A 24,538-nucleotide genomic window follows, 5' to 3' on the forward strand; every position below is an offset into this window, starting at 1 on the left:
CTAAAAGAGTTAGGTGCTACTTTTTCCTCACATTTATAAGTTGTCTTAACTTATAAGTCTGCTTAACTTAGATTTTTTCTTTTTGCTTACCTTAATGAGTACTTAATTTTGTTCTGGCCATCTCTGAATATGCATTAAGGACATGCTTGGCCAGGTACAGTGTCTGGTGGGAAATATAAGAGCTGTGTACCCTTCCTGTTCTTTTATCTCCCTGCTTGTATGAGGCTGCACTGGGCTTTCTAACAAGAAATTTCAATGTTGATAGATATTGGTGTGACCAGAGCAATTGGAGCTAATCTCTCCACGCTTCCCTGGAAAGCATGGCCATAAAACTTTCTTGTCAAGTGATCAGGACAAGCCAGCAAAAAAGTGACAGCCTTGCCAGATCTTTCTGCATGCCTTTGTATCTGCCTGTCTCTTCTCAGTCTTTTCAAGTTAGAGGCTAATTTTTAAAGCACTGTGTGCTCAGTAGGCATGTATTGGGAAAGGAGCTTTTAGATTAATAATCCTATCATCAGGGCTTCAGAACAGGCTCTGCCAGGGCTCATACTCAGCAAAGGGGGGTGCTAATGAATGGAGTGTCATGAGGGATAAAATGCTTCTGATACAGTTGGAAACAACATCCTTGAGTCTTCTTGGGTCCTGCATCATGCTCATCAGTTGAAGGTAACCCAGGATGTTTATTTGTGAAAGATCTTTGTACTTTAATAGCAGATAATGAGAGCATAGAAGCGTTATTGTATTTGAAATAACTGTGTGCATGAAAACCTCACTTTTATACCTCACTTTTATCTATGGTTGTCACCCCCTTCCCTTTTAAAGGGGCAAAGGTAGTTGAGTATGTCCCTGGAGATCCAAAGCGTATGCCCACTAGACAGCAGTGAGCAAAATTAAAACGTTTACTTGTGCTATGAGCAGCATGGGGAAAGTGCCTGGTCTTAATTTCAGTTCTTTTATGTATCTGGTAATGGCAGGAGCTATGATTCTCCCATAAGGAGGAAAGGGTGAAGTTGTGCTATTTCAGCAGAGAAGGTTTAGTTCAGTGGAGGCATACAATCAGTAGCAAAGGGCCGGGGTAGTGCTGGAGCTAGTGCAGACTTGAAGCTGTTTCTTAATCCGGTGTTACTCTCTGTTCCAGACCAGGAATGCAGCTTGCTGGCCAGAGTGAAGTTAGGACACGAGATAGTGAGAGCAAGATGTTACCTAATGGCCCGTGGGTTAGAATATCAATCTCCCCTAGGGTAGCGGCCAATTCTGGAGCAATCAAGCACCTATTTCTTCTTCTGATGTCTTTGAAGCTCTCTGAAACACAGGGAAATGCAGACAACATTGAGAAACTAAAGGAAGAGTCTTGGTTTTTGTCACTTGTTAGCTGTAGTCCCTTCACTCTTACCAGTGCAGAATGGAGAGGTGGAGCAGAACAGGAGCACCTGAGGGCTCAGAGCCACAGTGGGAGGTTACTTTTCCTTGACTCATGGCAAGGAGGGATGCAGGTATCTATTGCATTGGAAAAAGGAGAACGTTATTTCCATGCAGCCTTGGTAAAAACGAGACCACAGGTGCCAGTCCTGCAGCTGTTTTTCACAGTACCCATGAATTTGGTTGCTGAGCTAGCTTCATGAAAGAGTGCAGCATTGCTGAGAGCTGTGGGTCAGGGTTTGCTCCCCAGCTCTGAGGATGTTCAAGGTTTGGTGCTTCATTTTCAAAGATAGCTAGCTCCTTCAGCTTCTGCTGCTTTAACTGCTCTTAAAATATCAGGCTGAACTTTCTGTTCGTTTGCCTGGCTAATAGCAGTTCAATAATTTCCTGGAGATTTGAGGGTCGTTGTATTCAACAGGGAGTGCCTCAAAAGGTCAAGATGATGCTGATAGTTAAAGTGGCAACCAAGATACCTGACTGACTGTCTTCTGCTGTGTTTGGATGAGGAGGGATGCTGTGAAGTCATTGCCTGCTAACAGTCCGGAGCTCCTGCCTTTACCATCAGCGTGCCAACTGGGTACATCGACCCCTTCGGCTGTTGCATGCAGCCTTCCACCTCTCAGTCGGTGTTGGGGCACAGAACTGAGCTATGGAAGATCAATTTATAAACTGACATGTTTGGTGTAAAGCTCCAATGCAATAAAAAGAATACTGAAAAGATTGATGCTTTTTAAAGGGGGGGGGGGCGGGGGGGAGTTCTTTTAAAGAGGCAGCATCTTATTTTTTTGGTGAGGGGAGGACACTTGGCCACAGAGGTGTATCTGTCAGTAACAGCAATGCTAGGAGACGGAGACGTACACCTTGGGAACGTGTGTTTTAGAAACAGTTGATCTCAGATGGTTGTTTGCCTCATCTACACAATTCTAAGTGTTAAAGACATCTGTGTGTTGTGTAATTACTGCCTCGACCTCAGCAAAATTGCTGAAAGCTACAGCAAATAAACTCTACCCTTATGAATTATGCTTTATTAACCTGTCAGTTCTTTTTGAAAAAATAATGGACAGTTCCAGGTAAAATTTGACAAGTTTCATTATGCGTTGTTAGATGTCGCATATATCCTTTTTTATGGCACTGACTAAGATATAATTGGAGCTTAGCGTATCCCACAGCAGTTAGATCACAGAAATTGCTGCAGACTCTAATCTCTGTCTGTCACTGGTAACGAATATTATGATGGCTTTCAACACACAGGTCGTCTCTTCACCAGGGTAAATGGCTGAGCTTACGACCTGAAGACTTGAACCAAAAAGTGAGCCAAGTTGCAGCGTAGCTCTCAATTAGCTTCTGCCAAAAAACTAAGACCGATGGGCTATTCGTTTAGTAGAGGAGAGGTGGTGTCAAGAAGAGACTTGGCCACTTTGGACAGAGCTTTAAATATTGATAAGTAGTTGGAAGGCTCCAAGGCAAGAGTGTGTTTTCAGTCCTAGGTTTGGGCAGAACATTGCTCTGAATGGTGAGAATATTTAACTTCCCTGCACGCCTCAGGTTTAAGCAGTGTTGTCTGCCAGCATCCTCCTCCTCTAATCACCACCTTATTTGCTCCCTGTACTGTCACTTTCATAAACATGATGTCCTCTACTGCCACTTCAATTTAGACTGCACATCTCTTGGTGGCTGTATGTTAAAGCAAAATACTAATGTTGTGCTGCTGTGCCAAATTATCTTTTTCCTGGCTCTGTGCTTCTCTGCTGCCCCCCAGCACAAAACACGCTGGGGAGGTATATCATCCAGTCTCGCTTGGGAGAAGAGAGCATCTTAAGATTTGATTGCAAGGCTGCTTGTTTCATTTAGAAATGTAGCTAGAGGTGTATTATAGCTCAGGTAAATAAGGATGGATTTATTTCTGAAAATTCAGCAACAGGGTGGGGGCTGTTTTCATTGAGCTTCATGTAATAATTATATGCAAATACAGCATGCATCAGTGTTCGTGTTTCTGGTATCTGCGTGCAGCTTTATAATGGTTCCAGGCAGCTGTCAGATGCCAACAGTGCTGTATTTTAAAAAGATTCAGTGGTGCACTCTGAGCAGTCGTGTATTTCCTTCGTTCTTGAAGCTGTTCTCCTACATATGGTCAGAAATAGCGCAGTCTTGTTGTGTTTTGTTGCTGGCAATACTATTAAAAAAAAAAGTAGGTGCCTTAGAATGAACCTGCCAATGTTCCTCCTTTTCCTTGTCTAAAACCTTGTTTAAAACATGCTTGAGTAATCCATGTGGAAGCCTTGCTTCTCCTTCAAAGCCCCATGGAATGAATGGCCGGGAGGAGGCATGGAGGAGCACTTTGAGGGTGGGCTGTCAGGCTACTTACCTCATTCATTTATTGGGGTAATAAACACTGGGGAAACTATTCCTGCTCCTTTTTGCCATTTTTGCTCACTCCTTCACCTCCAAAGTAAGCTTTCTCTCAAAAGGTGGCAGACCTGTTGGCTACAGATCTGCAGAAGCCCAAGCAGTTCTTGAAGCTGTTGAAAGCCTTTGGGTAGCTCCTGCATGCTCAGTCCTTGGCTGTAGCTTGCTCTGCCTACTCCTCAGCACGCTGTTCATGACACTCAAGTGCTACACAACCCCCTCATCAAGAAAAGGGGGAAGGGATAATGTTTGTCTGATTTAAGCCTGCTGTGTAGCAGACCCTGTTGATGCCAGTGTGCTGCCCCTCTGCCCAGACTGAGGGCAGCGTTTCACCTGCAGCTTTTAAAAAGTAAGGTACTTTATGTGGGGAGCACCTATGCACCTATCAGTCTTCATCTTTAAGGTTAAATAATGCTCAAAATTTTTGTGGAGGTTGGGGAAAGCTAAATTTTGAAAAGCCCGTGGTATTTTCTGTTGGTCTTCCTGGGAAGCCCTGAAGGCAGTACATGGGGGAAGAGCTCATTCTGTACAACGTGGTTAAATCAATGTTCACACAGTAGTCTCACGAAACAGTAGAGTCCTTTGTACTAAGGAAATATATCATCATAGGAAGCTAGCGTACTGATTTCTTTTCTGTCTGTGCCAGTTCCTTGAGAATAAAACAAGTTGTTCTTACTTGCTGTGCTTAAGCATACAATTAGGTGTATTTATTCTGTGCAAAGCAATTCTGCTCTGGAGCATGGAGTTCTTCTGTACATCCAGGCTAGGAAACAAGGAACAAAAAGGGCGTAAGTCTTCCTGCTCTTGGTTATATGAATCTGCAGTCCTGTAGTCGTAAATGTTAAGATTATAACATGCACTGAGTCACCTGCTCTGAAGAAGCCCTCAGCTGCGTGTGATGTGGACTTTCTCCGTGCTCACAGGAGATGCTGCTGTGTATGTACCTGAGAGTGTTCTCAGAGTCACTAACCGTTGGTTACAATCTGACCTTTTCTGATCATTAGCATCTTGGTAACTGAGGTTGTTCAGAACCTTATACATGAAAATCTTGTGTAAAACCTAGTTCCTTCATATATCTTTCAGAAGAAATTTGTTTTTTGTTTATTCATTTCTCTCTTTCTGTTTCCCTAGTGAAGCTGTGGTCTACCAACTTGGACAATTCAGTAGCAAGCATCGAGGCCAAGGCGAATGTGTGCTGTGTCAAATTCAGCCCCTCTTCTAGGTATCACCTAGCTTTTGGCTGTGCAGGTAGGTAAAAGGTTCTTTTGAGAAAGAAATGCTGTTTCTTCCTTCCTTTAAGCTGGTTACTTCTTCGGGAGACTTGAAATTGGCTGCTGTACCCAGAACTGAGGTGTCTTTGCAGTTAAAATGCCTCTGAGTAGGACTTCAAGTGTGTAGTCACCCAGAAGACATCGATGATACTCAAGTGTCAACTCTGTTCTGCAGTCCAGCTCCTTAATTTGGGTGTCTATCAGAGATAAAAGCTCACGAAAGCAAGTCAGTGTGTTTACTGAGATAACTAAGGTGACCAGGCAGATCTCACCTTTGTGAGCCTTGAAGCTAGGTTAATGTGTTAACATGATGGCAGTTGTTCTTTCTGATTTATAGCATTGCTTATGAAAGCTACAAAACCATACTGGGAATTTTAACTGGTTTTACCTGAGGCATACTGTAAAACATTGGCTGTGCTTGTTTCCCATAGCTGCAACTATAGTCCCTGTGGGTGGGCTGATGTTTTTCTAGGTTGGACAAAGCATCTCTGTTAATGTTTTTTTTTTTTAAAGTAGTCAATGGGAAAGGCATGATGAGACTTTTATTCACTTAGGTTAAATAGGTTTTGGTGATAATACAAAGACTTGAAAGCAGAGCAGATATCGCTTTGGGAGGAAACTGTGTCGTACTATGCATGCAGCAACTGAAACTCAGAGGTACCTATTATAAATGTTTAACCAACTCTGCATTTCCTTTCTCCTCAGGGAGTTTTAATGTGCTTGTAACTAGATGTTCTGATGGCACTAGCTATCTCTGGACTTCAGGAGATATGATGATCACATTCTTACAACCACTGGTTTGCCATTTCATTTAGATGTTCCAATTTCCAGTCTGGTTCTACTTAAATTTTGACTCTTAGAGAAAAAATAAATTTGCATTTTGATACACTACAAAAATGGATTCAAGTTGGAGTGTAAAATATTGACTTGCTTGACAGGCATCTTGCTGAAGGTTAGTGAATTACATGCAAGAATAGAATTGAATTACAATACCTACTAGCAGCATTTGAATGAAAGGGACTATCTGAGAGAGGCTCTAGGGAAAGATGAGAGCACCAGCTCCAAATGAATCAGCTGCTGATTAAAATAGATATGTAATAGCATCACAAAACAGAATTCTTCCTGATAAATCAGTAACTGGGATTCCTTTCCACCTGAAAGGCAGAGGGGAGACAAGACAATTGAATCTATGAAGGTTTTTGGAGCTGTAGGGTGCATAAAATGAAAGCAGAGTGTCTGTATCCATCAGGCTATGCTTGTGCCTGATGAGCTACAATGGTCTTGTCTTCAACAAGTCATTATGGGAAAGAGGCATCAGTGAGTGCCACGGGTTAGTTGGAAGTTTTAGATGACTACATGTGCGTTTTTGAGATTTAGAGAATGCTGGTGCTAAAATGGTACTTGCACTGGGGAAGAACATGGAGGGAAAGAGCAGATATGTTTTTTTAAAAGTGTTTACATCTGCTTGATGCTTGGTAATTAAGTTTTTAAATAAAAATTAAAATGGATATTTAACTATGATTGCTGAAACAATTACATGGAGTAATTGAACTGATGGGAATGATTTCCCACAAAGGAATTGTAATTGATCTTTCAGCCATAAACACATGTGAAAAAATAGCATGTGAAATTAAAAATCCTGGGGTCTTAAAAAGTGGCTTTATTTCTGAACTGAAAAATTCAGGGCAAAAAAAAAACAGTTTATTTTGTTCTGTGTAGAGTATGAAAGTAGGCACTGTCCTGTTTAATGTGTTATGGCAGAGATGTTTTTTTCTCCTCCATCAGTTTCAAATGATCTTGTTTACTAACTTCATTCAGTCTATGGAAAGAAGCGATACAACTTTGTAAATAGTGTGATTTGTCATGTGAGCTCTAACATTTGTAAAGGAAGAGTAAAAGCTGGTTTCTTTAAGCACTATTAAAAATATATAGACATACTTTGGGCACGTCAATTTGGAGGTTCCTGTTCACCTCTATAGTACTGCTCATCTTCATTCCTAAACGCTAATTCATTGACCACTATAATGGGCAGTTTTAGAAAGTTGGCTTGTCTTTGCCTGGGCTTGCTCATTGAAGTTCCAGTTCTGAGAATGTCAATTGCTTTCTCAGTGCTTTATCCCGCGATAAAGGAGCCGAGATTTCCTAACACTGCACTCACAGCAGAGTTGCGTGTGGTCTAAGCAGCAGTGCTGCTCCTGTGTATGCTTGTTGTATTTGTTGACTTGATGGAACTTACTGCTGTATTTGTGTGTATATGCACACACGTCTTTGTGTGTGTGTATTCCTGTAGCTCAAGACCTGATGAGAGAAGCAACTGATGAAATGGTTGGTGTGGGGAAGTGTTGGTACTTAGTGTTTCAGAGAGGGGAGGAGGAAGTAAATTTGTCTTAATACACCATTATTAAATTACTAAATGGACATACTTCAGTACCCCTTTCTCTGTATGCAGGATAGGTTGCAAGTTGGCATACCTTGTTTCAGCAATGCGATTTTGACTGCAGGTCTAGAATTTTTTAGCGTCTATCTTTAGATACTATGCCTCTGATTTTTTTTCTCAATTTTCATTTCCTGATTTTATCTTCTTGGAGGGTCTTTCTTCAACTTTTCCTACAGCTGCAATCCCTTTTTGTAAGGCCTTGTTCTTCTACATCTTGATTAATGAAATGTTCTGCTCTGCCCTTGACAAAAGCATCATGCCTACTTGTGTCCATCTATTCAGGATGCCTCTTTGAAGTCAGTTTTTGTAATCAGATACTTCAACTAGACCAGCTTTCTCCTTGAATCTCTGTGCTGCTTGCCTTGTGTTCTACATAAAAACAGGATGTTTATCTTAAGATCCTTTCTACCTTGTCTCAGTTTATGGAACCCTTCTCATTTGTTAGTAAAATGTTGACTCTTGGCTGACTTCTGTCAGTGTTGTGCTTGGGTAAAATATGCAGAGGTAGCTTTGTACTTCCAGGCTTGCTCCAAATTTGGAAGAACTCCCTTTAAGTATCTTTGTATTTCTCCAAAATTTCTGAAGGTCTACCAACACTATGCTGCCATGTGGGGAATGCTCCTTTAGCATGAAATACCAGGTGAGCTTCAAGCTTGACGCATGGAAACCTCTGCTTTAGTTGCTGCTATAGAAGCAAATCCCAGGATTACCATCTAATATCGGTGATAGATGTTTTTTTCTCTGGGCTCTTTGCTCTGAAAGCTTTTAGATGACCAAAAGATCATTTTTGTGGCTTAAAACAGAACAAATGAGCAATAAACTGGAAGAGGAGCCTAAAAAGGAGAGAAATGAGTATTTGGTTTAGGAAATAATTCTCCTAAAATTTGACAGGCACTTCAGGTTAGAAGAAAGCTATCACATCTGACTGCAACCTGATAAAATCTGTTGCAGTGGAGAGGGCATATAAAGAAAAAAGATTCCTTTTGTCTGTTACTTCAATAAAATATTCTATTTGCATGCTTACTGAATTGAAACATTGTGCAGTATAAACTGTAATCACTGCCGAATACAAAATCAGGTAATTCTGTGGTCTTTTCTTTTTAAAAATAGATAGGGCTTTATCCTGAAATTAGCTATATAAATCATGAGCGAAGTTGTTATTGCTCTGCCTCAGCAGCAACACTGATGCCCTCAACCTATATATTTTCTAGCAGTACTGTTTCCCTTCTTAAAAAAAAAAAAAAACAGGGCTGCAAATACATGCAGTTTGCAGTTTGAATGGCCAAGTTGTGCAGCCCGGGTGAGATCAGACTGTCTGCGAACTCGATGAGGTAAGCTTAGCTCTTGGTAGTAGCAATGCTTTATCCCAGCGTGCTGTGATACTGTCAGCAGCTGCCACTGACCTTTTATTTCCCATATATTATGCAGAGATCAGATCATCACAACTTCGGATTCCTAAGTTCTTACACTGGATGCATCTTCTTGAATGCTATTTTTTTTTTCCCTGTAGGACCCACAAGTCTGGTAGATTGGCTTGGGGGTGAGGGGAGCTCCTCAGTGCTGTGCAGATGCGAGACAGAGACCGCCTGCTCTCCAAGAGTTTTACAAACAAGTGGAAGCAGTACAGGTAGATGGAGAGGTGCAGCAGAACAGCTATGACATATTCAGAGATTAATGGTTTTGTTGAGTGAGTTTTAACTGCAGTCAGGTCTCACTGCATTGTCATAAACTGTTGACAGCATGGGTTCAGGTGAACTGACCTGGGAAAACACAGGACAGTGCTGATTTATGTTGACTTTAATGCTTACCTAAAATTACAGCCTCAGAGTTTGAGACCCTCTGCGCTGGGGAAGTCTCTCCCTGGTGCTGAGGCTTTTACCTTTCTCCTGTTCATGCATTTCTTGCCTGTTCTGTCTCTCTTCCTCATTCCCTTCCATACTTGTACAATGCTGCTGCACCAGAACGCTTTCCAAGAATGTGTTTGGCCTTCCAAGATGGTTTTGCCCTTGCCTAGAAGGTTTTGCACGCTATTTAAAAATCTTGCATCATCTACAGCATTACAGAACGGCATCTTACTCTGGCTTTGAACGCTGTAGCCTTCCATTTGTTGTTGAAAGGCCACAAAAGTAATGATTCTGCTTCACAGCGTCCAACATGAAAAGGGCTCCTGTTGCTATGTCAACAGCTTTGTTTTGATTTCCAACTGTTCCCTCACCCCTTAAAATCTCTGCACAGCCCTGATGCACTTACAGTTCAGGGTCACATGCGGCTTCTTTATCAGCATCATTCAATTTTGCTAATATACTTGGTGTCTAAGCAGGACTGCTTTGGAGACCATCCTTGTCCAGTGAAATATTGTTTTTTTTGGTGCAGTAACTGGAGCAGTGATTTCTCTTTTCCAAGTATCTCTGTAGAGCTGGCCTTTCATGCTTCCTCAGATCTGGGTGACTTGCCTGCCTTGTCACTCAGCTCAGGAGAATGATGTGATATTAATGACCAAGAAGGCAGTATGCCTTTTTGGAAGTGAATTAATGTTTTCCAGCTGAAAGCAAGGTCCTACCTTAATAGATTCTCCTGGGTAAGTACTCCACTCTATCAAAAACCTGCAGTGACTCAGAAAGAATCTATTTGTGCGAATATATGACATGTTTAGGGTGGAGTTGGGCAGCTTCTTTGAGCTTAAGCTACAAGATTATCTTTAGCACGTGAATTGAGTACAGTATTCAAATGCACAGGCAAGGGTCAGGCATTTCCTCGAAGCATGTGCTTGAAGTTCACAGCAACACCTCGAAATTGAGCCTTCCTGATATTGGCACAGCATGCAGCAGTCCAGGACTTGACCCTTAGGTCTGTTGGGCTTGACGTACATGGTGTCTTTTTTGTGGGTATTCAGCAAGTGTCCCCTAGTCCATGATTCCTGAGGTTCTTGGCAAGGAGAGAAGGGGACAAGGTCCATGATTCAGAAGTGCACACTGGACATCTCGGGGGCCAAACTCATTCCAGAAACCATGGCATGTGTTTCATTTGTTGCAGCCTTTGAAAGCACCTACACCACCTCTTCAATCTGCTGAGGGTCCTTTGGTCAAAACTACAGATTCCCTCAGCGGTAGCAGTCATATATCTGTACTGACAGTGCGTGTACTGGGGGAAGTGCTGAGCTTAGTGACGCTTGTTCAGTTTAGAACACAGTCTTGAAGGTTTGATTTTAAAATGATCCCTCTTAAAAATGATGCTGGGATGCAATATAAAGTGAAGTATCAACCTGCCTTCTGCTGTCCTGGTGCGTGTCTGAAGACTTTCTGACTCAGATCAGACTTGCTTGGTAAATCAGTCTGCTGCTGCTTCTGGCACAACAAAGAAAAGAACTGCAGCCACACAGTGTTACCGAAACTGATGATGATTGCAGTGAAACCAGCTTGCCTGTTTGTGCCCGTCTGAGGTCAGGTGAGTCTCTGAGTCTTCAGGCTGTGCCACAGCGTGCCTTAGTGCTGAGGCTGCTTCCCAGCAGGTCAGGAGGGGACATGAAGCTGCTCGCAGGCATCCAGCAGATATGTGCACGGATTTCACGCTAACTTCAGAATTTAAAAGCTTATATAACTTTATGTGCACAGAAAACATTGTCTCTGGTTTGTTGCATAAGGCTCTCGCAATAACTACCGAGTCATGTTATAGAGACCTACTGGGAGTTACCAAACTTTATCCTAGAGGTTGTCACACTTCAGTAACAAGTGAACAAATAAAATGAACTCAAAGCTCCATTTGATTCTCTGGAGAAAAGGATAAATCTATCAGTGGCAGAAACGAGCATGCTAATTGTTTGCTTAAATATTCTTTTCCTGAACATTTTGTCTTATGGCTGGTGCAGAAGTAATGTAGTCAACATTACAAAATCCAAATTAAAATTGAAATGAGCCTTGAAATTCAGGAACAGAATAGGCAACTCTGAGATTCATCTTTTCCTCCAACTGCCAAATTGTTCTTGCTACTAGTTGTTGTTGTTCCTAGGAGTTTAACCCATTTCACACTAGGAGTTTGTGAAGTTTTTCAGGTAGCTCAATTGAAAGGAATTGCTTGTTCGAATGGCATCTCCTGTAGCATGTTACTGTGGTACCTCCTTTTCAAGCTGCTGCATAGATGAACCATTCCAGTCTTTTATTTGGGTACAGTGCAGGATTACTTTACAACACGCTGCTTTTTCCATACAAACTGGGGAAAATTGTCGTGCTGCGTAGGAAAACACGTAACCTGCCAATGCGGCGTGGTCTGTCATCTAGAAGGCTTCACTTCGTAGTATCTGAGCATCTAAGCTTACACATGGTTTTTAAGAAGAGAATTTTTAAATGCTTGGACTAGGTTGAGAGTTCCCCTAAAGAGGAACTGTTAGCCATTTGTAACTGAAGCTGATGACAAAAAGTAAGGCTGTAGATGCATGTACAAACCCAGCACCCCTTCACGTGCCTTACTTTGTTGCCTGTCTAAATCATAGATTGCCTCTTTCCCATGTTGGATACCTGTGTATCATCATATAGTCTTCCCATGCTTATTTCATCATCTGCATACCCCACCATATCTTTAGCAGGGCTTTGGTTGAAGCATTTTCATCTGAAGCTTCAATATTACTGTTTGGGACAGTATCTGTTACATCCATTATTCCAACAGTAGTGGAATCTGCTTTGAGAGCAGTTTAGGTGATGAATCAATGGCCATCTTCAGAACCTGGTAGCTGGAGGCTTATGTCTCCTCAGGCTAGTTAAGCACAATATAGTACTGGGCCAACATCAGCTTTGAGAGTTTGGCCAACTTGTGTCCTCAGCTGCTTGTTGTAAGGCACATGGCAGCACTCTGCATGTTCCCTAGAGCCAGTTTGATTGCACTGAAGCTTGTTGGGTGGTTATTGTATGATGTTCACTGATACAACAAAAAGCCTAAAGCTGTTGCTTCATAGGCATACTCCTAAAATCTTAGGGAGGATGTTTATTTTCATATCTATCTTTTTTAATATCTTAGGTTACCTTACCTGCATGAACTTATCTCGGAGCATGCAGACTTGGAGTCTGACTGTTGTCGCTTCCCTCCATCGCAGCTCCATGACCTGCAGTACTTGGAGTCAGTCAATAGCCAGAGCTTTGGTTTGCAGTGAGACCAAACATCGCGTGCAGGAAGTATCCAGAATCAGGATCTAGATCTGCTCTACAGCGGAGGTAGAGCTGCTGGCTTTGGATGTATCCAGCAGTCAATGTACTAGTAAGACTCCTGCTGCTCATGTGAGATGTTTCAGATCTTTGGAGATATAGTCTGTATAGACAGCATGGGTTGGGGCGCTCTTTACTATAAAATGACTGCTCTTCACATATTCTAGGTGTCATAAAACTCATTTGTAGCCATTGATAAGCATGCATTAGTGGATACAGTCAAACATGTTTGTAGTCAAGGAGAACAGTAGGATTGTGAGTCTAAATAGTCACTTTTTCTCCATCAGTCTTAAAGAATTAATTATTCTAAAAGCTGTAGGTTGTTACTGCTGTTGCCTAAATTAGTTTTGTAACATTGGTACATCTGCATTATCTGTACTGATTTTTTTTCCAGCAATCTGGTAGAAAGCAATCTTTGAATTGCACGCAAACTAGCTATTCCTTATTCCTGCGAGAAGTCTCTATAGTTCTTTAAAACCATAAAGGTCAAAGTTTCAAAGGAGTTCTAGAGAAATCTGTTTTGCTTCCCTTCCCATCTGAGCCCTCTTTCTCAACTGATTAAGATCTCTAATGCTTTTATGTCTCCTCCTTCCCTCCTTAATATGAGGCAAGTTACTTAGCAGAGGCTTTATGGGCTGCTGTGTCAAAAGCTTTTGACAAGTCAATAAAAAATGTCTCCAGTGCATAAAGACCATTATCCATACCCCAGCAAATGTCATCTGTAACTTCAAGCCATAGGGAATCTGAATACGAAGGTTAAAAACCCAGTTGGCAGTTGCCATCAAGGCTGCTGTTCCCTTCTTATGTTCAGTAGAGGGAGATACAGATCTTCAGTGAAATGCTAGTGCTGATATACACTTAAAAAAAAAAAAAAAAAAAAAAGGTGCAGTTGGTGTTAGTGAGAGATTAAAATCACTGGCTGAAGCAGGGTATCATCTTTACTGTAGAGCTCTGGCAAAATACATCAAATGCTAACCTGTAGCCCCCTGCCGTCACATCCCTGAGCCTTTCCTTGGCAGAGTGGTTACTGTGCTGTTGGTTTTGCCAGGGATGAAGCTGAGGCTACCAGATGTGTTGAATACAACTGCAGCTCTCTTGAATTCAGCTTTCATGGAGGTGAGCGTTTTCCATGCTGCTTTTCTTATCATCTCTTCAGTCATACAGAACACCATCAGGCATTTCCTTCTCAAAGCTGTGCTCTGCCTTCATTTACATGGAAAGCTGAGATGGATTTGTTTTGGGTTCCCTAAATACAATGGGCAATTGCCTTCAAGAAGCATCTGTATCGCAGTGTGGGAAAATGAGATTGTCAGAATGCAGTCATCCCCTAACACCTGCGTGCCTTCCTTTGCTTTTGAAATCTCTTTCGTCTCCTTGCTAACATCCCTGGTTCTGTGGCTTCTTTACTGAAGATATGTTTTCAGATTTTGGCACCAGCAAAGTAAATCATAGAGACCTTGCTTAATGTTGTATACTTCTCAGAGCATGATGTAAGGGAAAAGCACATGAAGGAGGTCTGACCTACAGGGAAAAATCTCTTGAATGTTTTTCCAACCTCTGGTCCCTTTTTGGGTGGCTGTTGAACACTTGTGACACCTATGAAGACGGTATGTGGGAGCTCCCTGGGAGTCTCGAACAATGGTGTTTGAGACCACTTGTCTAGACAGAACTCTGATAGCAAACATGAATGAAGTACTGCATCCCAAATTATGTCGAGCACACACACAAAATACAAAATAAGGACATTGTTCCAGTTCACCGCTGCAGACCAGAGCGCTGCTTCTTGAATAGATTGCCAAGATTCCCCTGGGGCAAAAAAAGATGGTTACTCAGAGAAAAAATGTTCTTTTACTGCTAAGGGAACTCAGATAAAAATAAGAGGTAAAGTAAATGCGTCAAGTGGATAATTTTGACTTAGTTACAGAAATTACAAGTACTTTGGTTCTGTAACAGAAAACTATAAATACAAAGCTATATCTAGGAAACGTTTTAATTGTGCCTGTAACAATGACTGTTTGGGGGTAGATTTTTCTTTTTGTTGTTGGTTCTCTTGAGGGAAAGGTATGAACAGGAAAAATGAATATCAATTGGCTTTGCCCGTGCTGTGATGATCTTCCAACAGGGAGATGTTAGGGTGAGATGGCTTTCTCTGTTCTCTCCTCATGTGATTTGTTGTGCTGCAAGTGGAAAACAGCACGGTGCGTTCTTTAGCAAAACTCTGCACAGTTTGGTCTGCCAGAGGTTCTCTGCGTCAAGCTGCATCAAACCCATTTTTAATCTCCTCACTTACAGTAAGGGAAGTGGTTTGTAAAGAGGGCACTGATGTCAACTCACTGATATTTATCTAATTTCTTCAGAAAATTTTTGTGCTAATTTTCATTGCAGGGCTTTGTTCTCTTGAATTCAAGTCCACGATGTTTCCCGTGTTTAAAGCATTGTCTTCAATCACTTTCCCAGAGCATCCGTGTCCTTTATGTAGTGGAAACTATCACATTGTCTTATCTCCCTGAAAATGCTTGGGATAAACCAAAGTCTGTACTGATCCTAGCCCATTCTGGTGTTACTCTGAGTGAAATAACACTCTTTATAGTGCTTCCTTGGCTGGAAGGCTTTCTTGCCATTCTTTCTTGAATCCCCAAATAACATCTTACCTTTCTATTGCTATAGTAAAGACCCACTTTTTTTTCCATACTCTCTTCTGCTCTGGAGAGCACCCGTTTTTACATGTCTTGGTGAGTTGTATTATTCCCAAAGCTGGAGTGTTCAACTCTGTCCACAGTCTTCTCTCCAGAGCAAGACCCACACATGGATGGACAAACTCCACTCCCATCTCTCTGCTGTAGGGGAAACTTTACTTCATTCATGACTTTTTTTGACCAAAGCCACCTCAGTCACATGAAAGTATGTCTTTAAGTGCTGTTGTTTGGTATTACAGACTCTGCAAAAGTTAAAATTCAGTAGTTCTTAATCTTCCTTTTTTTTTAACTAGTAAGAATAAACTTAATTACAGGAGAACAAAGGTTGCGTGGCAGTACCTCATGCCTCCTCCAGCATGTGGGAGTAGATAGACAAAACCCAAAAGAACTGAGAAGACAAATACATTATCTTTCTTATGTCAGTAACAAATAACTTAAGCAAATTTAGATTAAAAAAATATTCTTCCTAATCCTTTGACATAAGAGCACTCTTCAGGGCAGCCAGGACCAGGGAACAGTTTGCAGAATCTCCGTCTTTGGAGATGCTCAGAGCTTGACTGACTAGGACTTGAGCACAGCTATTGAACGTGAGTTGAATCTAACTTTGCATGTGACCCTCCTCTGAGCAAGATGATCTGGTTGGAAGAGAGCTCTGGAATCCATCTCACATTGTTCTGTGACTTTAAGGGTCCTTGAGCAAAAGCAGGTTTTAATCAGAAATTGCACTCTGCGTAAGGATTAAGTTTGTTTTGACTTTCTCATAATTAATTAAATCCTGAGTTGTTTTTTGACCAGCCTCTGAGGAAATGGCTGCCGTTGGGGAGGCTCTGTTTCCTGGTGTAGAGGTAGGTAGAAGGTCCACTGGGGAGGTTCCGCTTTCTTCTTAATAGTTTTCAAGTTACTCTGTAAGCATGCAGCCTGTTAGATGGCTTTGAGGTCAAGAGTAGCACTGAGGCTTTTGTAAGTCTCCTCTCAAATTAAAGATCTCTTAAAAGTTTTCATCTTCAACGTTGGGGCTCTGGTAGCAGCTCTGTCTTTCCTCAGATGTTTGAGGAAGAGCAGTGCTCATTTATTTGGCCCTTGTTCAGGTTTCTGTAAGGACCAAGGCATCCAGTATGCAAAGCCATCTCTCGAGAACTGCAATACAGCATGTTGTACTTCAGTGTGCTACTGTTGTTTTATTTTGAAATGAGGATTTAAAATCGGGACGTAGTCCCTTTTTATCTCCTTCCTCTTGCTCTGTGCTAACAGAAGAGTTTTCAGCAGTGAAAGCTGAGGTTGTATGTAAGCCTCCTGATTGTTCCCTTTTTTAGTCTAACCAAAGACTTTACCTCTGAGGATGCAAGCTTGCTTTTTGTAGGTAGAAATCACATTGAGCCTGGCAGAAAAAGACTTCTGTTTAACTCGTCTTGATGTTAAAAATCAGTTGTTCTATTGGTTGTTTGTGTCCATTGAACAAAAATTCACTGAGGTGTCTTGCCCTTCCCTTTCTGGAATAGCACTCATGGGAGTGATAATGTGCTCTTTCTTTTCACCCACACACTTGAAACCCAAGCTTTTGTTTGAGCCACTGAGCTTAGGATGCTTGAAGGCTTTGGGATGTGTTTGTGTTTAACTCACCTAGGCAACTTGTTCAGCAGCGAGAAATAATTCTGGGTAACTTTAAAGCCTTCAGTCTGTCTTTTCTGTGTGCTAAGTATTCTTGTCCACTTCACATACAGAGGAGAAATAAGTGAAAGGGAAGCTCAATTCCTATAGGCAGATGTTTAAATATAAAGAATTGGATTTCAGTGAATTCCTTCAATATGTATTGAGCAGTGGATGCTTCCTTCAGGATTTCTAAAATCATTTTTTAACCATCAGATGTAGAAATAGAATCAAACTCCACGAAATTATGCCTCTCATCTTTCATTCTGAAGATACCGTGTGGGCTTTTCTTTGTACCATTTTATTAAGGGTTATTTCTTTTGTTTCTTCATAACCTAACTGTGGGAGAGCACAGGCATCTTGCGCCAACTTTGCCTGGCTTCAGTTCTAATGCTGCTGGACAAGTCATTTAATAACCCTCCTCCACCCCTCGCTCAGACTTGTGTTGGTGTCTCTGCTTCTTACTGCCTACGTGCAGGCTCCCGTTACAGTGAAAACGGGCAGCTTGGATTGAGACTTGAATCAGGGAGAAAAACAAATAGACAAAACTGAGGGGATAATTAACCACTGACAATGAGATGCTAGATAAACAGGGTCTTTGCGATCAAAGAAGCATGAGGGAAACATATAAGGCTGTGCCCTACCCTGGGCTTCTGTTTCAGTAGAACAGAGGCAGCATGAGGCGAGCAGGACTGCAGGCAGCAGCTGGAGCATTTATATAGAAAATGGATTTGATCCCTAAGTTTGCTATTGAAAATCTTGATTATTTAAAAGAAAACCAAAGTTCAGAATGTGCTTTGGTAACAGAAGACTTCTAACAGACCTTAGTAACATCTGGTTTGGTTTGCTCCGACTTATTTTTATGGATATGGGCATTTCTTGGTTGTAATGTTCATCTGCCACGTAGCAGTGAGCGTCACTTGCATTCTCAGGCGCATAAGCACTTGAAAAATGAGGGCAATGTAAATTACTTATTTTTTGAGTAGATCAATAACAGAAATATTGAACAGTTGGGAAATATGCATTTCTGTATGAAGTAAGAAAAATGGTCTTCAGTTCTTCTGCAATCCCATTTTTCCAGAGGAGAGGTACAGGACCTTTGCGTGTGTCTCTTGGGGCTTTCTAGTCATTACATCCCTTGAATATAAAACGGTTGCACTGCAGGTAAGTTGGTGTTTTGCTGCCCGTCGCTGGATGATATTCCTTCCAGCAAGTGGCTCTTGGTCAAAAAAAAAAAAGCCTTGGAAGGCCTGTAAGTAGCTCTAGGGCGGTAAATGGTGGTGGTGAAGGTGGGCGAAGCACACGGCACGGAAGATGAAGGTGGCTCAGAATTGCTGGGTACCTGCAGAGCTGAGTTGCTCTGCTTCAGTCCATGCGCGTCACCCCCCTGCGGGACCGGTGCTGTGGGGTGCGCCCTCCTAGCCCTTCCTGCAGCTTTGGAGTTGCTGCTTCTCGGTACGTTTTAAGAGCTTTGCACTAGGTGATGTGAGCCTCAAGCCTTCTAGTAACAGCTGCTTTGTGAATTTTAGTAACAAATCTCCCAAAGAGTAAGGGAAATCACTTTTGGCAAAACATGGACTTTGCCTCTTTTGTTTAAACAGCGAAAAATCCAAGAGCAATTACATCTTTTTTGAACAGTCCTAAAATCATCTAAGATGCTGCTGGTTCCATTAGCAATTCCCAGCTCTCTGCAGAAGTTTTTAACCTGATTTCCTGAGATTGTGGAACCACATCATTGGTTTGTTCACTGGACCCCCCTCCCCTGCAACCAAGCAGAGATGGAGACGCTCATCTCCTCGTCTTGCACGCTGCAGAAGTGGCCTTCCTGCCTGCCCTGCTCCTGCTGGCTGCAGTCTTGGGAATTTATGAGCTGATAAGCAGTGAGTGATGCCAGCCTCTGCTGACACCAGCTATATTTCCAGAAGAGGCTGCGAGATCTTTCGGAAGTTTTGTTGGACTTGTCAGCACTTGTGGTAAAAAGTCCGAATTTGTGATTAGTTGTCGCTAGGCAGCTCGAAGGTGAGAGCGTAGCCTCCTTCGGGGAAGCAAGCAGATCTGGCAAAGCACTATTTAAAAACTCGGACTCGTGGTCTGTGACCTCTCAGCAGCAGAGCAGAGCTGAGCTGCTCTTCTTGCCTTTTGAGACCATTCAAAAAAAATAGAAAAATGACATAGACGTAATACAGCCTGCCAGAGAGAATTGGGATTCAGGAGGAGCAGCAGCAGGACTCTGTCCTGCTCAGCTTACGCAGCGACGCTGCACTGGATGAGAATTGCTTTGGAGTGTTTAATTTGTTCCGGTATGTATACGTGTTCTTTCCCATTATCTCATGTATATTTCAATTAAGCCAGAACTGAAAGTAAAAAGTAAAGCAGTGAGTTGTTGCTGCCCAAGGTTAGGTGTGAGACTTTTGACTGTGGAAGCATTGTTTTCAAGCTGAAATTACTTTAAGTAAGTTTTCCGGCCAGGGATAGAAACTGTAGAGCTGGGAGGAAAAAAAAAAAAAAAAAAAAAAAAAAAAAAAAAAAGCTGGGAGGAAAAAAAAAAAAAACAAAAAAAAACACTGCAAGTTGATTGTAATGCTGATGGTTGAGGAGCAGAACGAGAAGCAAATAAGCCTGTGCGTGCTGGCTAGCAATGAAACGCGTGCACTTTGTGGCTTCTAGAAATGCCGAGGGCAGGAGCAAATGGCGTTTAAGAAGTTTAGGAGCTACTGCAGAGTTTGGGAACTGTTTGTGTCCCCTCAGTGCCCACTCTTTTGCTGACAGTCAGCTGGGAGTAGGACTGCCCCTTCTCAGAGCCGTGCTGAGCGCCGTGCCCCCCATGCTGTCCTCGTGGCCGGCTTCAGCTCATCATGTGCCCCGCGAGGCTCCTGCCTGCCTACCTGGGAGTTGTATTTTTCTCATTAGCTTCGTTTTCAGGCTCTCTGCTTCCTCAGCAGATGGCATTTTTATCTTGTTTTCGGAAAGCCCATATGGCCTAAAAGAGAGAGTATCTCTTTAACTGTAAAACGCAACCACCTGTTCGGGTTCTAATGAATGCAGGAGGCATACGTCTTCATACATCTACTTAAAAATAGCTGCTTTGGTTGAATTAAAAAAAAAAAAAAAGGCACCGATTGTGTGCCAATGCTTTGGCTGCTGAAATAATCAATTAATAATTAAGTGGCTAATTTTAGAACCCCCCGGCCTTGCCGTTCCCTCATGCTCGCTGGGCTGAGAGCAGGCAGTGATTGATGGCCCCGCTGGTGCGGGGAGGCACGTCGTGCTGGGGCCAGCTGCCAGCGGCCTTACAGCTGTTCGTGGTGATGTTCAGAAGGCAAATGCAACTTCATGGCCCTTCGCAGCAAATGGCCTTGGCTTTTCCTGCTCCAGCTCTCCTGCTCAGCATCACCCCAGCTGCTGACAGGTGCTCTCGTTCGGGCTCCTGTTCCCTGTCACCCTCTGAAGGATAAAATCTGGTGCTCAGAGGGTATCCTAATGACAGGCCAGCTGGAGGGGATGTTGAAACTGGGAGCAGAAAGAGGCTTGAGAGGCTTATCCACTACCTGGCTCCTAATAGAAAGCCCTGCTGGAATCATTTCTGCTCATTAAAATAACAATCACCACTTAACTGTTTCCTAGCTCCAGGATCGGGTGTGCTGGCCAGGCTAGGAAATGGGTCTGCTTTCAGCTGAGTTTTACAGGAGGTGGGAGCGAGGTGCCTGGCTCTTACTGAAGGGACGTCAGCGATTAATCTCAAGTCCCCTTGAAAATTATCCCCTCTGGTGAATAAGCACGTTATAGCATCATTTTGTTCTAAGGACAATTAAAATGCCCAAATAGTAGGGACGCTCTGGGGATTTTGGTCGATAGTAGCAGCAGTTCTGAGGGTTTTCATTTCGGGGGAAGGAGAAATGGGAGCATAAGAAGGAACGCTCGGGGTGCCGGCACTTGCTGGTGTTTCAGCACTCACAGGAGAGGGCGTGAGAGCTGCTGAGCTCCGGCCCATCACTGCCCAAACCCCGCTGCACCCCCTGGAGGAAGCCTGAGGGATGTAGAGAAAGGTCTGGGGGGACACAGCTGGGAAGCTCTTGCTGGTGCTGGATTGATACGCAGATGCCTAAAGCAAAGAGGAGAACGACTTGCCTGCTCGCCACGTTTCGCTGCAGGTTCTTCCTGTAGTCCCCTGTCCTGCCGTGGCCAGCAATTAGCCCGGTAATGCAGGAGGAAAGCTACATTTGCTCTGAAGGCAGCTTCTGGAGCTGTAGCCTGATCGATAGGAATCCAGTTATCTCTCAAACCACATGGGATTTTGAGACAGCCGGGCGCTGTTTGTATGGCTGAGAGCCCTGCTTTGAAACTCCGTGCAAATACAAAAATAGCTGTAGCTACTGGCATTTAAATGCATTTCCATGCAGGCTCTGTGATGATCTGCCACTGGGGGTGTGCTGTTTCAGTGGGAGGAGGGTCAGAGCAGTTTTCAGCTGATGTCTGGGTGCTGTGAGGTGCCTGCCGAGAAGGGAGGCTTCCTGCTCTGTCTCCATGCACGCGTGTGGCCTCCCCTCCCTGAATGTCCAGAACAGCAGGGGATAATTAAATGAAGCCCGACATTAATGATGGCAAGTCAGGGAGGGAGAAGCTTATTAACCTTGCTGAACTGGAAAGAGTTTTGTGTGTCTTTGGGGCTTGGATCTCATGGGGGCTGCTCTTCTTGCTTTGATTTTTCTGTTTTCCTGGGAATTGACACAGATGTGCAGAAAATGAAGTGTACCACTGATTCTGTTGCAATGCCTTTTATGTGGCTGTGGCACTGCAGCACATCTGCGAATTAAATCTTAAGAAGAACTGAAATCCAGTCTCTGCTCTCTCATTAGCAGAAATGCTAATTCCCTCTTGGTAATAAAGCCAAAACCAAAAGTATAGGGGTTACCCGTGAGGAATTCAGGCCCTGTTTTCCACTCTGCCGTGAAGTGGTGGACAGACTGAGCGTGTAGCCTAAGGTTCTCGAACAGTTTTCCAAGAGGGGACAGATTGAGGAAGGAAAGAGGGGGGAGCAGGGGATGAGAACTGGCAATTAGCCTGCCCAGGCATGGCGCCAAGAAGGGAGGCAGGAGCAGCAAGGGTCCTCTTAGCTGCTGCCTTGCACGTGGGCTAAGTGGGGTTTGCAGAACTAAATTTGGGGGCTGTTTTAAGCAGCCTGTTTTTAAGCACTGCTTTCCAATAGTACAGACTACTTACCCTAGATGAGGGTTTAAGTGAGATGTGGAAACCATCGTCAGGGCTTCCAGCGTGAGCTGATCCCCTCCGAGAGGTTCCGTGCGTCCTCCCCAGCAGATAAATTTGACCTCTTCTTTCTCATCCCCAGATCACTGTGTCCACTACTACGACCTCCGCAACACTAAGCAGCCCATCATGGTGTTCAAAGGGCATCGCAAGGCCGTCTCCTATGCAAAATTTGTGAGTGGGGAAGAAATTGTCTCCGCGTAAGTATTTCCTATTAGGTAGGCTAAAAACCCTGTAGCCCTTGGTTTCTGGCAGTCGTCGGGGCCCTTGTGCGAGTTCCCCAGTGTGGGTGGGTGCGCACAGTCGCTGCTGTGCTTTTCGGAAGCAGATCATTGCTTTTTCAAAGGCAAAAATAGAAATTTGTTCCTGGTGTCACTTGGCTCTGCTCTGTCTTGCGGAGCTAAAAAGCTTAAGAGGAACGCTGAGGTAAACAGATTCAGCTTCTGACCACGAGCCCTGAGTTTGGGAAGGTGCAAATGGGTGGTCCCCTTCTGAAGAGCTCCTGTGCTGGGGGTGCTCCTGAGCACAGCTCTGCTGTACAGGAGGCTGCTGGCAGCCCCGGGGATGTTACCAATGTGCAGTAACAGGGCAGCTGGTGAGTGGCAGAAGTGATCAAATAGTATTGCTGCGTCTCAAGAGGGTGTTTAGCCATGGCCCCAAAGCAACTCGGATAGGACTGCCCCAAAACCACGGGGCTGCCTCAGTTCTAGATATGTTTTCCTGTGTGTAGGAATGAGTGTGTCTATCGGGTCACGTGGGGAAACTAAATGTGTATTTAAATAACAGTTAAACGATGGGGAAAATGCAAGAAGCCTTTGGGGTCTGGAGGCTGCCAGGGATGTGTATCTTAGGTGTTACACGCAAAAACATATTGCTGTCAGAGGGCAGCAGGGCTGAATCACGGGGTTAGGTCCAGTCCCAGAAAGTAGGCTTGCTGCCTTGTGCTGAGGGGATGGTTATCCACCCCAGTTCTGTCCTCGGTTTGCACGTAGCTTGCTCGAGCAGCCTGGAGCCAAAGCAGAGCTTTTTTTAAGGTCTTCATGTGAGCATTCAGACTGCTGGTGAATTATGCTGATCTGAGTGGTGTGATGGAAGGTTCCCTGGTGGCTTCTAGCGCTGCTTACCAGTTCCCCTCTTCTTAATTCCATTAGCATTATAGCCCTTTGTAAGGGTGCTAATTCATACCTGGAACACAAAGCAAATTAAATTGAACGCTTTGAACCAAAGCTGACTAAGAAGAAAGCATTTAATAAAAACATAAGGAAGTTGGGAACGTTTCACGGCCATGATCAAGTGGAGCATCGTATGTGTGATGCTTCAGGACAGAATGGCGCTGTCCTGCTTGAGCTGGCCACTTGAGAATGGCTATCCCAGAGCCCTGGGAGGAATAGAAAAAGGGTTGTCAGACCTGGGCAGGCAACACCAGGGCAAGGGAACTAACTGCAGGGCTCACCTATCTTTGTGTGTGTGAACAGAAAGAAAGGGTGGGGAGAGTAGATTATTTTTCATGTCTTAATTTTGCAGACCGTGCAGTCGGCAGTAGTGACTCCCAAAAACAAAGCACTAATCCCTTTTAAGGGGGGAAAAAGTATGTTCATATTCTCTAAATTTTTTAACTAAAGCTGTTTTATAGATTGCATTGATTTACTGTGCTTTGTAGAGTTAGGTTTTGACCTCAGGGATGTTCAGAACGGCCTGGTATTTAGCACAACACGCTGACTGCAGTGCTGATTTACAGAGAGGCAGGTTTAACAGAGCAGCACATCCATGATGTTTTTTTTGGAGAGGGTATGAAACCAGAAGAGTAGTGCAATAGTAGAGGGACCAACGGCATTTTCCCGTCCTTGTGGTCCAGTGTCATCTTAAATGGCGCACTTGTCCTAAGTAATGCAAACATGGCTAGAGCTTGAGAAATTGTTAACAGGAAAAGCATTTCACTAGTTAATAGGTTAAGTGTTTTTATTTTAATGGGGAGATCTAGAATGTAACACGGAGGTTAAGTGCCTGTATACGTAAGGTCTTCTTGATGGGTTAGCTGAGAGCACGAGCTGTCACAGGAACCTGACAGCTCGTAGACCAGAGATTTTCTTTCGCTGCTTCACTCTGTTTTCAGAAGTGTTTAGTTTCCAAGCAACTCTGAAGCTTTAAAAAGCAATGCTTAAAAAATAATATTGCTACCCTAATAGCAAAGAATGCTCGTTCCTC

General features: G+C 43.4%; 1 protein-coding gene across 1 annotated transcript in view; it reads left to right on the plus strand.

Moving 5' to 3' along the window:
• The window catches only part of COP1 (COP1 E3 ubiquitin ligase), a gene marked incomplete at its 5' end in the record, with an annotated part of 125,922 nt that overhangs the window by 66,028 nt on the left and 35,356 nt on the right, over window positions 1–24,538 (plus strand). Inside the window, 2 exons of the mRNA XM_035333377.1 lie at window positions 4,957–5,073; window positions 22,416–22,533. Of these exons, the coding sequence (XP_035189268.1) occupies window positions 4,957–5,073; window positions 22,416–22,533 (235 nt within the window). The remainder of the gene's footprint in view (window positions 1–4,956; window positions 5,074–22,415; window positions 22,534–24,538) is intronic.

Source organism: Oxyura jamaicensis, chromosome 8 (genome assembly GCF_011077185.1).
Source record: "Oxyura jamaicensis isolate SHBP4307 breed ruddy duck chromosome 8, BPBGC_Ojam_1.0, whole genome shotgun sequence".
NCBI classification, from domain to species: Eukaryota; Metazoa; Chordata; class Aves; order Anseriformes; family Anatidae; genus Oxyura; species Oxyura jamaicensis.